The sequence below is a fragment of the Paramisgurnus dabryanus genome, chromosome 8, assembly GCF_030506205.2.
Source record: "Paramisgurnus dabryanus chromosome 8, PD_genome_1.1, whole genome shotgun sequence".
Classification (NCBI taxonomy): domain Eukaryota; kingdom Metazoa; phylum Chordata; class Actinopteri; order Cypriniformes; family Cobitidae; genus Paramisgurnus; species Paramisgurnus dabryanus.
The window spans coordinates 18,100,502-18,115,220 of NC_133344.1; the positions used below are offsets into that span (position 1 = coordinate 18,100,502).

Genomic DNA, 14,719 nt, shown 5'->3' on the forward strand with positions numbered 1-14,719 from the left:
CAGATAATAAGAGAGGCTGCAGAGATTAGAGAAAGAGAGAGAGAAAATGTGCTGACAATTACCCAATATTTAAAGTAAGTTAACGTTGTATATAATTTATTCACGGAGCTTCCTTTTGCCGTAATGTTAGCGTCAGTTAAATAGCATGAGCACCTGCCCCCTTACCCCTGGATTAGCAAAGTTTTTGACATTTTGTGTGCAACTATTAGTAAAATTAATGAAAAATAATTTAGCCGTAAATATAAAATCAGTCACATGATGACCTAAAACCTATCATCAGGCACTCTCTTCTGGGATGATATGATGTTACATTTTATCTCGGTTGCTTAAACATATTTCTTGAAACTACGCCTAATATTCTCAAAACAGTACAAACAAATCCACATCTGAAATGCATACTTTTGTTGCTCGCAAGATTTTTTTTTATAGCCTACCCCCAGCACCTATTTACATATACAGTAAAGTTGTACTAACTAAAACATTACAGAATCATCAGGTCAGTGTGCTTTTTTATATTTTATCATAAAGTGTAATATCATCGACATATGAGTAGATGAATGCCAGGGGTGGATCATATGATTAAATGTTAATGAATTAAGTGTATCAGCAGACACAGTGTATCCATGATAAATCAAAGAAGCAATTCTTCACCTAGCTGAAGATAAGGATCACTCAAATCGAAGTTACGCCACAGCAACAGATAGAAGAAGAAAGGAGATAAGAAGAATTGAGAGATGATGAGACTATATCAGGTATGAGAAATGTTTAAAAATACAAATATTTGTATTTATTGTGCAGTGATGCAAAAATAAATTCACATTGTACAGAGGTAACATTTAGGTGCAATTTGCCGGTTGTCCTGCAGGTGACGTCATATGATAAAATATAACACTGTAAAATGTTCAGTTACTGCAAAAAGTAACAAATAGAGTATTTTTGGTGCCATTTGTTTTTCTTTATGCACATTCTAGATAAATCAATAAAAAACTAAAGGGGAGTTATGTTTTTACCTCTTTGATTGCTCATGTGAAAAATTCATTTAGAACAAATAAAAGACAGAAAAATGTCCATTTCATTTTTGATGATGACAGGACCTGGATGAATGTTCTCTTTGTTGTAGTGACAGGCTGTCATTTGCCAAACATCCAAAATATAAACACCAACATCCTGAAAAGCCCACCGTAGGATTCTGTCCAACTGCAAAGAATACCAGTCACTGCCAAACACATCCTTGAAAGAAAGAAATACACCTTAGGCACAATATTAACTTTTATCTTGCAAATTAAGCAATCTTAAAGTGGCCCTCCCCAAACACTTTTTACCTTATAGCCGGTGTTTACGGTCTTGATTATAACGGTAGTGTCTGGTGCCCGCTGTAACAAATCTAGCACAGCTTTGCGGATCCTCAACACTCTGTGGGTGAAGAAATCCAGAGGATATGTTATGAAGTGTGGCCCCAGATTAAAGACAATAACAGTGTGAGGTCCTCCAGTCAGATCATCAATCTCATTACTGACGTAGTGCAGATTAGAAACTTCAGTTTTCAGACAGCGCAGAGGAAGACCGTGAGCCCTCCAGTGTAAGTCAATGTTGTTCTCCACATCCACTGCTAGAAGAGGCCCTGCCTGATATTCAACATGCAGGTTCATCTGCTTCAAAGCTGCAATGAGAAACACCAACAATGATGATCCCATCAGTGATGATTACAGGAAGTTTATGATTATGAAATATTGAAATATAAATAGAGGTTAAACTATATTGGACCAATATACAAACATAATTTAGTCATTATTTATTCTGTCTCACTTGGTACTGCTTTCAGCAAGAACTCAAACCACTGTCTCACGGTCGAGTCTCCCATCATGTAGATGCTTTTGTCTTTCAGGCACTGTGTTGTTGTTTGGTTAGTAAAACTGCGGGTACTGCACACAAAAGATGTCCAAACATCATTCAAGTAAAACCCAGCTGGAACTGGTGTGTGCAAACCAGGATGACATTTCTGTGTTACACCTGCATGAAGGAAAATTAAGGTAAGGTATTTAACATCGAAATGCATGTAGTTGCCCAAAAATGGTCATAAGAACACTTGCAATTATTCTTCCTGACTGTGGAAGATGGGGATATTGTATAAAACAGCATTTGAAGAGTTTGGTTCCAAAACACGATAAACGCCATTTACCACCAAAATCAGTATTTTATCAGGTCAGAATCAAAAAGTAAATTCCTAATATTACGCAAAATCTGACATTCACCGTGTTATTCTGTTATCTTTTCTCCCTTTTCTCCTTCTCTGCAGAATGCAATGAATCCGCTCCACAAATTACAGCGCACCATTCCACGCACTGCTTTGACGGAATCCTAGTTTTCCTCATCTACTTTGTACTTCGTGATCAACAAGCAAACAAAAACAAAATAATACTTTTGATGGCTTTGATAAACCTGAGGTGGTTTTCTGTGGCAGGGAATAAACGGGCGGCGACTGAAAAATCCTCACAGGACAGCATCAAGCTAACACATTGAACCCAGGGGATCTTATGAAAAACTTTCCATTATTTTACTCGATGTCTACGAAACTCGAGCAGGACACTGATTGCTGTCAAAAAGGTTCATCGAAGACGTGACAGCAGCAATAACAATGTCATCAATATGAAGCGTTTTAAAAAATGGCATTAACCAACCTAACTCTGTGGACCCTGTACCGGGTCCAAAATTAATTATTATGACTTAATATAAAATATTCCTTTAATTTTTAATGGTCTGTCATTTACCCAGTACCACATATGAGATACTGTTTGAAAGCTTAGAATCTCTACTTTCTGCAGATATGCATCACTCTGAGATATGTTTAACTGTAAGAAAGTTATTTACACTTAATTTACACTATCACCCCCCCCCCCATATTTATTTATATAATTTAATATTCACATATTTCATATTTTTCAAGTATGAAAAATATGGGAAAGTCTTATATCAAACTCTCAGGAATAAGGCTAGGCTACATCGTTATTTTTGTTCTATTACCATCACATATCCAAAGAATCGTCTTTTGTAAACATATGTGAAACTTGAGCGTGAACTTCCTCAGATAGCACATAGAGCCACAAATGATACACCATCTTTTATCTTAGGTCCTACTCTAAACAATGAGTCCATTCACAGCATTTTCTTTGGTTGTGTGCAAGAATAATCATTTGCTATTTATTATATGTACAAAACAAAAAAACTATTTTTATATGAAAAAGGTATTTTCACACCCTTCAGTAAAATAAGAATAATGACATTTGGTGTTTTATCATATGAAAAACAACATAAATAACAATATTTGTCACAAACAGCAGCTTTTTAGGTAACTTCAAAGGGTTTTCTTTAAAATGATATAAAGAAAATGCATTTATTTCACTGTATGTGGTTATGGGGACACTTCAAATATTTTTAGGTGGAAATTGTAAACAAAAAGGGTATTATTCCTCCCTTCAGTTGGAGTAAAATAACCTTTGCATAAATTATGATAGAGATTTCCTCTGTAAGCTGACAATTGCTGGAATCAAACAAAACTGTCTGCAGGTTTCGTTACCAGTCAGGGCCAGAGTTATCCAATTTAAAAACATCAAAAAGCGCCTATTTATTTTTGTGTTTATTAGAGGACTGACAACACATACAACCAGGTTTAGCACTTTCAACAGTGTTTTATGTCATTTCAAAGGGTTTCCTGTAAAATTATACCAAACTTTTGTATGTAAACCTCTGCATGTGGGTATGGGAAGCTTTTGAAATTGGGTAGGCCAAATCCAGGTGGAAATCCCCAAAAGAAGTTTTTAATGTTTATATATTTTTAACAGTGTACCACTAGTCAACTAAATGATTATAACATGGCAAAGGTACATGCAAATTTATATATTGATTCAATAGATTCATAGCATTTTGAAAATAAATCTTGGATTTATTGCATTTTGCGCAAAAAATTATCAGTTTTTATAATAAATCTTTGAAAATCAAATTATGGATTTGAATTTTTTATGTTATTATAACCTAAATATGCTATATGAAAGTTTGTAACAGAAAAAAGTGGTTTTCATCTTGTCACTTTCTTGGTATAGAAAACAAGTTTTTACCGCAATTAGTCAAAATGGATTTATTGCGTTTTGGAACCAAACGCAAGCGGAATTTTTTTCATAAGTAAGATTGATTCCACTATACAGTGGGAGTTAGTATAGCTGTTTTCAGTGTAGTTCTATTCAAACTGTAGTAGATCATGTAGTGATGCATATTTGCATGATCCATATATTTATACCATTATACCAAGCATAGTGTTTATTAGATTTCCTAAAATTCTTCGCCATTGGCTGTAATAGATAAATTCCTCCTCCATTGAAATTCAAGTTTTTATAGTTGATTATGTGTCTACGTATGTGGTGATTTTTTATATGTTTTAACTTTTAAGCAAAATCATCATTCAACACCATTGCTTAGTATTTTCTCCATAAGAATTAAGTTTTCAAAGACTTTCAATTGCCTTGGTATCCTACAATAAAAATTATTCTACAAAAAATTAAATTGTTTATTTTTGGTGAAGAATCTAATGTGCAAAGCATCTAAAGACTAAAGATGTTTGTATGGTAATATTATATGTAAAACAATCATGGCAAAAAGATCATTTGAGATTGAAAATTAAAAATGTATATAGTTGGGATAATGTAATCAGCCGACAAACATTAGGTGAAAGTCCATGCAGACTGAGACTTAATTAACACAGATTTAAGGCCAACTTACCAATACTTTTATTTATTTTGGATGCAACAATGTTGATGATGGTTTTATTTCTTTTGTTAATACCTTGGTTGGTTTCCTTCCTGTCAAAGAGAAAATGTATGTCTGCCATAATGCTTTACCAAAACTAAAAACTAGTTAAGGACTTAAGGTAAAGAATTCAAGTATACAGTGAATAAAGGATACTTTAATCTCACATCAGAATTTTCTCTTTTTCAGTGAGGCGGTTGATATACCCGCCCATAGCATGATACACATAGGCGCTGCATGGCAAGGTTTGAGGTCTTTGGCAACGCCATGTCTCTTTTGTGCGAGAATCTTTGTAATCACAGCAACAATCTCCAGTTCCCATCCTCTCTAGTCCATTTTTGTCCCACTTCACATTACACTTCACTGTTTCTTTCAACCTGGTCCCATTTGGTCCTGGTCCTTCAAAATATCCATTAAAGAAAACTCTGTCAGAATCAGTGGCTCTGTGATGCTTGAGGACATGCACAGCTTCACTGGAGTGAATCAGACGCACAGCCACCTGTGCCTCTCCAACCCACGGCAGAAGAAAACGCACAGAGTAGGAGCCATCGAGCAAATCCACCACCTCCCCAAACACACTGGCCTGTGACAGAAGAACATTCTTAATTCCCAAATTAATGTCCAGAAAGATAAACATTAGTAAACATTACTGATACAGCAGGCATGTAAGTGATACCTTTTTGGGACTTTTGGATGAGAAAAGCTTTGCTTGAAAGAAATCCCCTCCATAATGTTTAGATTTATTGTTAAAGTCCCTGGCATGGATAGTAACAAAAAGCTCCTCCCCTATTTGGTAGCTGTCTTTCAGGTTCTGAATGATGAAAGTGGAGTGAGCTGGACTTGTACTCATTGACACATTTGTGATAAGTGTGTCTGGTCCAGCCCAGTAAAGAGTCTGCTGTAAACTGGAGTAACTTTTTGAACGGATTCCAAATTCAGAGTAAAATGAACTTGAACTTGACTCTGAGTCTGCAGGAGAGATGGAGGAGTTTCTGGACTTTTTTCCACGACCTATATAAGCCCATGTAACCTACAAACACACAATAGGTTATTGGTCCTTCAGGAAGTAATCATCTATTTGATAGGATTGATTTTCTTAAGGACACTTAACTCTTAAAAGGGAAAGAAACAGATATGGAGGAGTGCTGGAAGCCACAATATTTGGACAATAACAGTATTTGCTCCCCAACGTGATTAAAATAACTTTTCACAACATAACACTGTGTTACAGATTTATTTCTGTTATAGGTTGTATGGGTCCCTATAGACGGTTTCAGCAGTAACAACGTAAACAAGTCGCTTTCGTGGTCAACATGTAACGTCCGGTAGGGGGGCCAAGATGGCGGCTAGATAGGAGGAGGTGTTTTTGAAGCGTCGTCTGGAAAGTTTCTAGGCTGGGTGATATTACAACCAATATAGCTAACAAATATATATATATATAAATTAACAAATAAACGAAATTGATTATTAATTTCTCATTTTGAGCCGAATTTATGGGCAGAAGGAAAAATAAACAAGCTCCAGTTGTTACCGTGTCAATGCCTGAGCCTTAGTCAAAGATGAATCCCGTTCAAACGGCGAGTACCACTTCATCCGAGAACCGAAACGCATTGAAGAGTGAAGAGGCAACAAAATGGTTTGACTCTCAACCCGTAATCTCTGATCTCTTAGCTGTTCCGCTTCCCGACACTCCTGTAAAACCCAGTCTGAAAAAGTCTAAGCGAGAGTACAGCGGGCGTGATAAAATTTTGGCTGCCATACGCGAATTTCGCGAAGAAATGTTTCAAAAAATTTCAACAATTGACAAAACTACTGCCGTTACCGCACAGCAAGTTAAAAGTTTGTCTTCGACCGTACATCAGCTTGTTACTGAGGTGGCCACTCAGAAAGAGGCGTTGAAAGTCGTATCTGCTGAGATCCAGGATCTTAAACAGGTGAACAAAACTTTAAAAGAAGAAGTTGGAGATTGCAAGCGATATAGCTGGAGGTGTATGGAGGACCACAAGAGTCATGCAAAATGTAATAAAGAAATTCAATATTTAATAACTACCTGGACAATAAAAATAGCAATTAATAGATTTGTTTAAAAATTCATTAATTAATCTATAAATAAATAGACAAAGTTATAAAAAAATCATTTACGTAAGATTTTATTAGGCAATAAAAAGTGAGATTATAAAAATAACGTAGAAATGAAATATTAATCCATTAATAAATAGTTCAAATTAATATAACAATTTATAAAAACAACATAAAATACTCAATAAGTTCATCATTTTAAATTGCATTTATAAATTCTTAATTAAATAATGGAATTTCAAAATGTATTTCAAAAAGCGATTTAAAAAGAGAAATAAATAACTGGATTTATAAATTGAATTACAAATACAGGTTTAAATTAGGCATTTAAAAGGGCATTTCCGTTTAACTTTTCTGTTTTCATTTTCCCAATGATTCTCCTTATTCTTTTCGCTATTGGATTTGCTTTTCGTTTTAGCCTCTCTATTTAGCTTTTCCGTGACTCTTTGGGTCCTTGCAAATGGTCAAATGAGAAATGCAAATTAGCTATGGCCAGGTGGATGTAACAGGCTCGCTTATTGGCTCTGATTGTACTTCATGCGCAGATTTATAGATCTCAGATGAGGACCCAAAGAGTCACGGAAAAGCTAAATAGAGAGGCTAAAACGAAAAGCAAATCAAATAGCGAAAAGAATAAGGAGCACCATCGGGAAAATGAAAACAGAAATGTTAAATGGAAATGCCCTTTTAAATGCCTAATTTAAACCTGTATTTGTAGTTCGATTTATAAATCCAGTTATTTATTTCTCTTTTTAAATCGCTTTTTGAAATACAATTTGAAATTCCATTATTTAATTAAGAATTTGTAAATGCAATATAAAATGATGAACTTATTGAGTGTTTTATGTTGTTTTTGTATATTGTTATATTAATTTGAACTATTTATTAATGGATTAATATTTCATTTCTACGTTATTTTTATAATCTCACTTTTTATTGCCTAATAAAATGTTACATAATGATTTTTTTTGTAACTTTGTCTGTTTATTTATAGATTAATTAATGAATTTTTAAACAAATGTATTAATTGCTATTTTTATTGTCCAGGTAGTTATTAAATATTGAAGTTCTTTATTACATTTTGCATGACTCTTGTGGTCCTCCATAGATTTCTAGTTTTGTCACAACCTTCTATAAAATATTTACACATCTGCTTTTAATAAACCCAGTTGTGACAATTTTATAAAGAAAATTCAAGCACAGGTTCCAACAATTGATACTGACTTCAAAGCCTTCTGTGATTCTGATTTGACAATTGAGGAAGTTCGAATAGCGCTGCACTCTATGAAGAAGGGTAAATCCCCAGGCAATGATGGATTAACTGTTGAGTTTTATATTCATTTCTGGGAATCAATCAATCAACCATTGCTTTGTATGTATAGGGACTGTATCAATTCAAAAGATATGACTGCATCAATGAAACAGGGTGTTATCACCCTTGTTCCCAAACCGGACAAGGACACTCTTTTAATTGATAACTGGCGCCCAATCACGCTCCTCACGATTGATTATAAAATACTAGCCTTAGTATTTGCTAAAAGATTAAAGGTTAAACTTGATCAGTTAATTGCTGAGACACAGTCAGGCTTTATTAAAGAAAGACACATCAGTAACAACATAAGACTTATTTTAGATCTCTTGGATTATGCAGATTTTATACATTCCAAAGCTATGATTCTTTTCCTGGACTTTTATAAAGCTTTTGACACCCTTGAGCATGGATTTCTTTTGCAGTCTCTCAGATCATTTGGTTTTGGAGACTCTTTTGTTAATGTTATAGAAATGTTTTATAGAGATATTAGCAGCTCTGTCTTACTTGGCTTTAATACTTCTAAGAGATTTTTTATTACCCGTGGTGTCAGACAGGGCTGTCCAATTTCTCTCTTCTTATTTATTTTAGTTACAGAACTATTATCGTTAAGTATTATCCATGAGCAAAGCTTGGCAGGCATATCCATCTTTGATAGAGAAATTAAAATCTCCCAGTTGGCTGATGACACAACTATTTTTTTAAGGGATAAAAGTCAAATAACAAAGGCTATAAATGTAATTGAGCAGTTTTCATGTGCTTCTGGTTTGAAACTGAATATGTCCAAGTGTGAAATAATGACGCTTTATAAAAATGATGATTCCTTAATAGATGGTATCGCAGTTAAAGAGACCGTTGTCATGACTGCTGGGTGATCGATGGCTGTGTGATCTGTGTGTGTGTGTTGTTTACCTGTGGTGCCGGTTCCTCGTGTGTTCACTAACTCCGCCCCCTTGATTCAGTAGATTGTTCACCGGTGGTGTCTCGTTTACCTTTCCCTTTATATTGCACGTAGTCCTGTCCTTCGTTGCGCGCTCATTGTTTTATCACAGTCCTGCTGCCCTGCCCTGCCCTGCCCTGCCCTGCCCTGCCCTGCCCTGCCCTGCCCTGCCCTGCCCTGCCCTGCCCTGCCCTGTCTTGTCTTGTCTTGTCAGTCGCTCTCTGTCTTCTCCTCTGTTACCCCAGGTTTGGTTTCGGCGTTCGGGGACGCGTCTTCACCCGGACCGCTCGCTTGTGGAGCATTGGATTATACTGACTTTGTTTGTCTCTCGATACAGCTGGTTCGCTTCGTTTCTAGGCGGTATACCAGCTGTCTCCCTCTCTCCGGTTTGCATCATCACCCGTGATTGGAGTACACCCATTTTACCTTGTGGATTATATTGACTCTAACGACTGTTGTTTCTCGGAACCGCTGGTTCGCTTCGTTTTTAGGCGGTGACCAGTGGTTTCCGGGTGGTCCTTCTACATCTGGATTACACAGTGGATTACCCGTCTGAGAACTTGGACTTCCATCTCCGCCTGTCATCCACCTTCAGGGCGGCGTGTTTCATCCCTCTGTTGCGTGTGGTGACGGTGCTGGCGTTCTCGACGGCAGTGGCGGTTCTACACGGAGGCCAAGGGTGGCCCGTGCCTCTGTAGACATGTCCCTGGCCACCCCTGTGGCCACCCCGTGCTGACCAAATAAAAAAGTATACATTTATTTTGATTTTACACGCGAGCGCCAAAAGCGGAACTAATGCGACGCAACGTTCTACACGGGCAAATTAGAGCGGCGCACCCAACCACTGCACTGTAGCTGGCTGAGGGCTGCGGGTGATGCTCGGCGAGTGTCTTAATTCGTTCCCAATCTCCCAATGTTGAGAATGTGTATGCAGGTTTGGGCACTGGTAAGGACTCTAGCTCACTTCACATTGGGACACAGTTCACTTGTTCTCCTGTGACGTGGCTGCTTGTTGCACGTTGTGATCATTCACAGCTGTCACTCATCAACAACCGGCAAAACCAACATCTCGCTAACTTTTTAAATAGTACATTGTAAAAAGCGCTTAAATATACGTGCATAAAATTGGAGGAATATAATTAAATGTTACATATAAAAATGTTTACAATCTAAAATAAATATTATTTTAAATATTGATTAGATTGTGGTCCCTAACTGTCTAGCAATGTGTGTTTATATGTAAACTAAAACAAACGTTTGTCTTTATAAAAGTTTGCATTTCATAAAGTTTATTGAGTAGGCTTGCATGATTTTCAGTTGGAGGGCTTTAGAAAAGATTCCAGCTCCTCTTTTGCACTTGCACTCACTCTTGTATTAAATAAATATTTATATGATTGTAATTTGTAAAGTAAAATAAAGTGTAAGGGGTGGTTTCCCGGAAGGGGATTAGACTAGTCCTCCACTAAAATAAATGTAAGATCTGTCCAAACTGAAAACAACTTGCACTGACATATCTTAAAATACATCAGTGCCCTTTGTTTTGCTTCAAAATGCACACAAGTAATGTTTTTAGTAAGGCATGTTTGTTAAAACTAGTTATATTTCCTAATTAAACTAAGGCCTAGTCCTGTCTCAAACTAATTCCTGTAACCACCCCTATAATCTTTAAATATAATTTCTTGCCATTTTTTATGTGCCCCTCTGGTAAAACACTGGCCCCTCCTTGGCCCCCCTAGTGAAATTTGTCTAGAACCGCCACTGCTCGACGGAGCGCGTGGGTGGCTCTCTCTTCCTTTGGATCTGTACTGGATTATTGTGTAGCGCCGACTCACTCTCCCCTACTGTGGGAGTGCTTCATTCCCACAGTAGTGTTTCCATCGGAGTGAGTCAACGGGTGTACGCCGTGTGTGGATCTACCAGTGACTTTGCTCTCCTGTTTTCTATTTTTTCTAAATAAACTATTTAACTTGCACTTGACTCTGAGTCCGTTTTCTGACAACCGTAAAGTATCTGGGTATTTATTTAACAAAAAATGTTACAGCCAGACAACAGCTTAATTTTTCTAGCAGGGTCAAAAAAACTAAAAATATATTTAATCTTTGGCTACAAAGAGACCTCTCCCTTTATGGTAGGGTTCTCTTGTCTAAAGCAGAAGGGTTATCTCGTTTTGTGTACCCTTCTCTTTCTCTTTTCGTTAATGACTCTACTGCTAAAGAAATAAACAAAATTTTTATAGATTTTATATGGAAAAAAAACCTCATAAGCTAAAAAAACATTTATTTACATATTTTATTGTACTAATTCATCTTTCTGTTATCGTGTTATTGTATTTTATTTGTGAAACTTTACATATATAATTTGTTAATTTTTCACTCCTGTAGAGGTTTGTGTGTATTCTGTATGTTTTGTGTATTGTTAAATGTTTTAAAGCATTAATAAAAACAAAAACAAAAAAATCTATAAAAAGATATCAAAAAAAAAAAAAGTAACGTCCGGTAAACTTCGCTAAGGATAAATACTGTAACAAAAAAAGTCATTTTAAAGTTGTTTATTTATATAACAAGCAAAATAAACAACACATAGATTACCTATGAAACCAAAACATTTGTTATTTTCGACAAGGTATTTGTTTAAGAGTTCAGTTTCAGCAACTATCAGACCATTAAACAAACAGAAACTTTGTTCGGACCAGATGCGTAATCTCGTCACCGCACGTGCTTCCAATGAAACCGTTCACACACCCTTCCTGCTGGCACAAAAGCTGTTTTTGTAGTCAAAAAAAGAGGCAGGATTTTGAGAGTTATGAAGCAGTCATACAAATTAAAGGTGCCATAGAATAAAAACTGTATTTACCTAGGCATAGATAAATAATAAAGAGTTTTTTACATGGTAATGACATATTGTGAGCCTCAAACACGATAGTTTCCTCCTTCTTATGTAAACCTCGTACATGCAAATGACAGGCCAATCTCAACATAACACCAACTGTGCCCCAACATTAAATTACACATTAAACACGTTGTTACAATGCTAAAAACAAAGTTATGTCTGCTGCTGAGCTAGCGTTATAGGGTCATCAAATAAGAAAATAAGTATTAAGGGCAGTATCGGCTGGTGCTTTTTAGGGGCGCAAACAAACTCAAAATCAAACTTTTGCTGTAGTAATGCAGGACTGTAAATAGCCATTAATCAGGGATGAATATCATTTACTGCTTAGCTACAATGCTGAAACTGTTAAAGCATGAAATACTATGATTGTGTAAATTTTAGTATAATGTGGGTTTACATCAGTAATGAACTAATCAAAGTAAATTCGCACTCACACGCACACACGCACGCACGCACGCACGCACACACACACACGCAACGAACTCAGTTTTGATTTTGTTTTTTTTATAAATGATAACATGACTACAGTGAAATAGTTACTAAATGATTTTATTTTGTACTAATTTGCAGTATATATTTAACTTTTTGGTATATGTTAAAGTAGCTTTCCTCTCTGGTCAACTTTAAGGCCAACCTATTGACCAGCCCTAACTGATTAAGGGTGATGTCTTGTTCATCTTTACTTCTGTGATTCTGTTTGTAAGCAGCAGGTAGTTATTCATGTTAAATCATCTCTTCATTACCTCAATAATTTCATCACAAATAAAGTCTTTTTTTAACACTTTGCATGTGGATTATATCCTATTAACTAAGCAGTGGTAATATAACAATGGGTATTTTGCTAAAGCGATAGTTATGCTAGTATGGTACAAATCAGTATCATTGGAGCAATCAACTTCGCAATAAAGGGCTTCCCATGAACATGTGTTAAGTCACAGATTCGTCTAGCTTCTCAACTCACCAGAAAACTCACCAATCCCAGACACAGACCAGTAAAAAGCAGCTTTAAACAATGCCTTTCCCTGTGAACTGTAAAATCAGCAAAGTATGTTGTTACTGCAATAAATTCCATTTAGTTATTAACAAGGTAAATAATCCATTAGTAGTGGCGAGGCTAAAGGTGACACTGGCCCATTCAGATTGACAGCTGGCCCATCCAGTCAGAAGAGATACGAAATAAAAGCAAAAGAAATAACACATAAATAGTAATATAATAATCTTTTATAATAATCGCTTAATTACGCATCATTCAGAAATAAATAACTATTCACATAGAGGGGCAGTTTCCCGGACAGGGATTAGCTTAAACCAGGACTATGCCTTAATTTAATTAGGAAATATAACTTGTTTTAACAAACATGCCTTGCTAAAAACATTACTTGTGTGCATTTTGAGGCAAAACAAAGGGCCCTGATGTATTTTAAGATATGTCAGTGCAAGCTGTTTTCAGTTTGGACAGCTCTTAAATTTATTTTAGTCTAGGACTAGTCTAATCCCTGTCCGGGAAACTGCCCCAGAAAGTTTATCATTTGTATGTGTTTCTTAACCTTGCAAATTTAAACATTCAAGCCATTTTAAACAATTTGAGCAAGAAAATATTAAATTGAGCTGTTTTTATGTGCGCACACATATGCTACTTAACTGGACACACACTCATATGCCCACACGCAGAGATGCGTTTCAGAAAGCATGCAAATACAGAAAAATTTACAGAATGAAGACAGTGTATATATTTCTGTTCCTAAATATTACTGTACTTTATTTGTAACTTTGTTTTTGTCGATTTCCATACGCTTTTAATTTCTGGTTTTGTTCTTATCTTATTTTCCTAATTTCCTTTTTTTTTTGCTGATCCGAAAATTATTTAATCAATGACTCAAAAAACGTAATATTTAACCTTTTTCACCAGGTCCACTCAGTTTAAAAGTATACATTATATTGTGATGTTTATGCAAAAATAACCTTTGCTCAGTGGTGTTTGCTTTTTTGGTTTCTGCATGGGCCACGTTTTATCTTAAATAAACATTTGAATAATCCTTGCTTAACCTCAAACCTGAAAGTTTAAATTCAAGTTATTTCCTTTCAATTTATTACCTGCATTAAGGCGTTATCAGTATGTTTTAAGGTTCAAATCAAGTTTTAGTACTTCCAGAAGGTTGATTTATTAACTTTGTTTTAGTTATGGAAATACAATTATAAATGTAAACAAATAAGTCCCGAAAGTCTCATCCCGTCACGCCTAAAACATTAAGTATTAACAGGATTGTTTAACAGTTTTGCTGTGGCAGAAACTATATTGTCAATGTTGGTGAGCACTCCCTTTACGTTTAATAATTTTGATAGTTTTTTTTTCAGAAAAGTCTGCTTTTATATTTACATAATTATAAAGCCGAACGCTATACTTTTATTTAGTTATTTCATATAAAGATTTACAAATACACAATTATTAAAACATTAATATCTCCAAATTAAATAAATAACAAGAAATAAATAACTTACAGCGTTGTTCCTGAGAATCACGTTTCATCTTTTTCTCTTATTTTTTTAAACGAATGTTTCATTTAGTGAAACGTCTTGTGGTGTTTCATTGAATTGGTAATGTTTGTAATCCGTTTTCTGTGCATTACAGCCTGTCTGTCTTGCTTTGCCCCATCTTTATCCTACAGTTTGTGTCACTTGCGCTTGTGCAAATAGAATGTGCAGTA

General features: G+C 35.6%; 1 protein-coding gene across 4 annotated transcripts; it reads right to left on the reverse strand.

Annotated features, from left to right (window-relative positions):
- Nucleotides 1-797: 797 nt before the first annotated feature.
- Nucleotides 798-14,714, reverse strand: LOC135770906 (NXPE family member 3-like). 4 transcript variants are annotated; one of them, XM_065280824.2, is made up of 8 exons: nt 14,514-14,714; nt 12,976-13,043; nt 5,474-5,827; nt 4,965-5,380; nt 4,771-4,850; nt 1,807-2,010; nt 1,323-1,660; nt 798-1,230 (listed from the first exon to the last, which is right to left on the reverse strand). In XM_065280824.2, exons 1-8 carry the CDS (start codon nt 14,539-14,541, stop codon nt 1,036-1,038), a joined length of 1,683 nt encoding a protein of 560 aa, XP_065136896.1. In that variant the 5' UTR covers nt 14,542-14,714; the 3' UTR covers nt 798-1,035. The 4 variants fall into 4 exon arrangements, with proteins under 4 accessions (XP_065136896.1, XP_065136899.1, XP_065136897.1 ...); XM_065280827.2 differs by lacking the exon at nt 12,976-13,043 and having other exon boundaries at nt 14,514-14,703; XM_065280825.2 differs by lacking the exon at nt 14,514-14,714 and having other exon boundaries at nt 4,834-4,850; nt 12,976-13,311.
- Nucleotides 14,715-14,719: the final 5 nt, after the last annotated feature.

Coding starts and splice junctions, on each gene's coding strand:
- LOC135770906 (XM_073815596.1), bottom strand. CDS start 13,086: ATGGAATTTATTGCAGTAACAACATACTTTGCTGATTTTACAGTTCAC. Junction 5,381..5,473: donor CATCCAAAAGTCCCAAAAAG/GTATCACTTACA, acceptor CTTCTGTCACAG/GCCAGTGTGTTTGGGGAGGT. Junction 4,851..4,964: donor GAAAAAGAGAAAATTCTGAT/GTGAGATTAAAG, acceptor TCTCTTTGACAG/GAAGGAAACCAACCAAGGTA.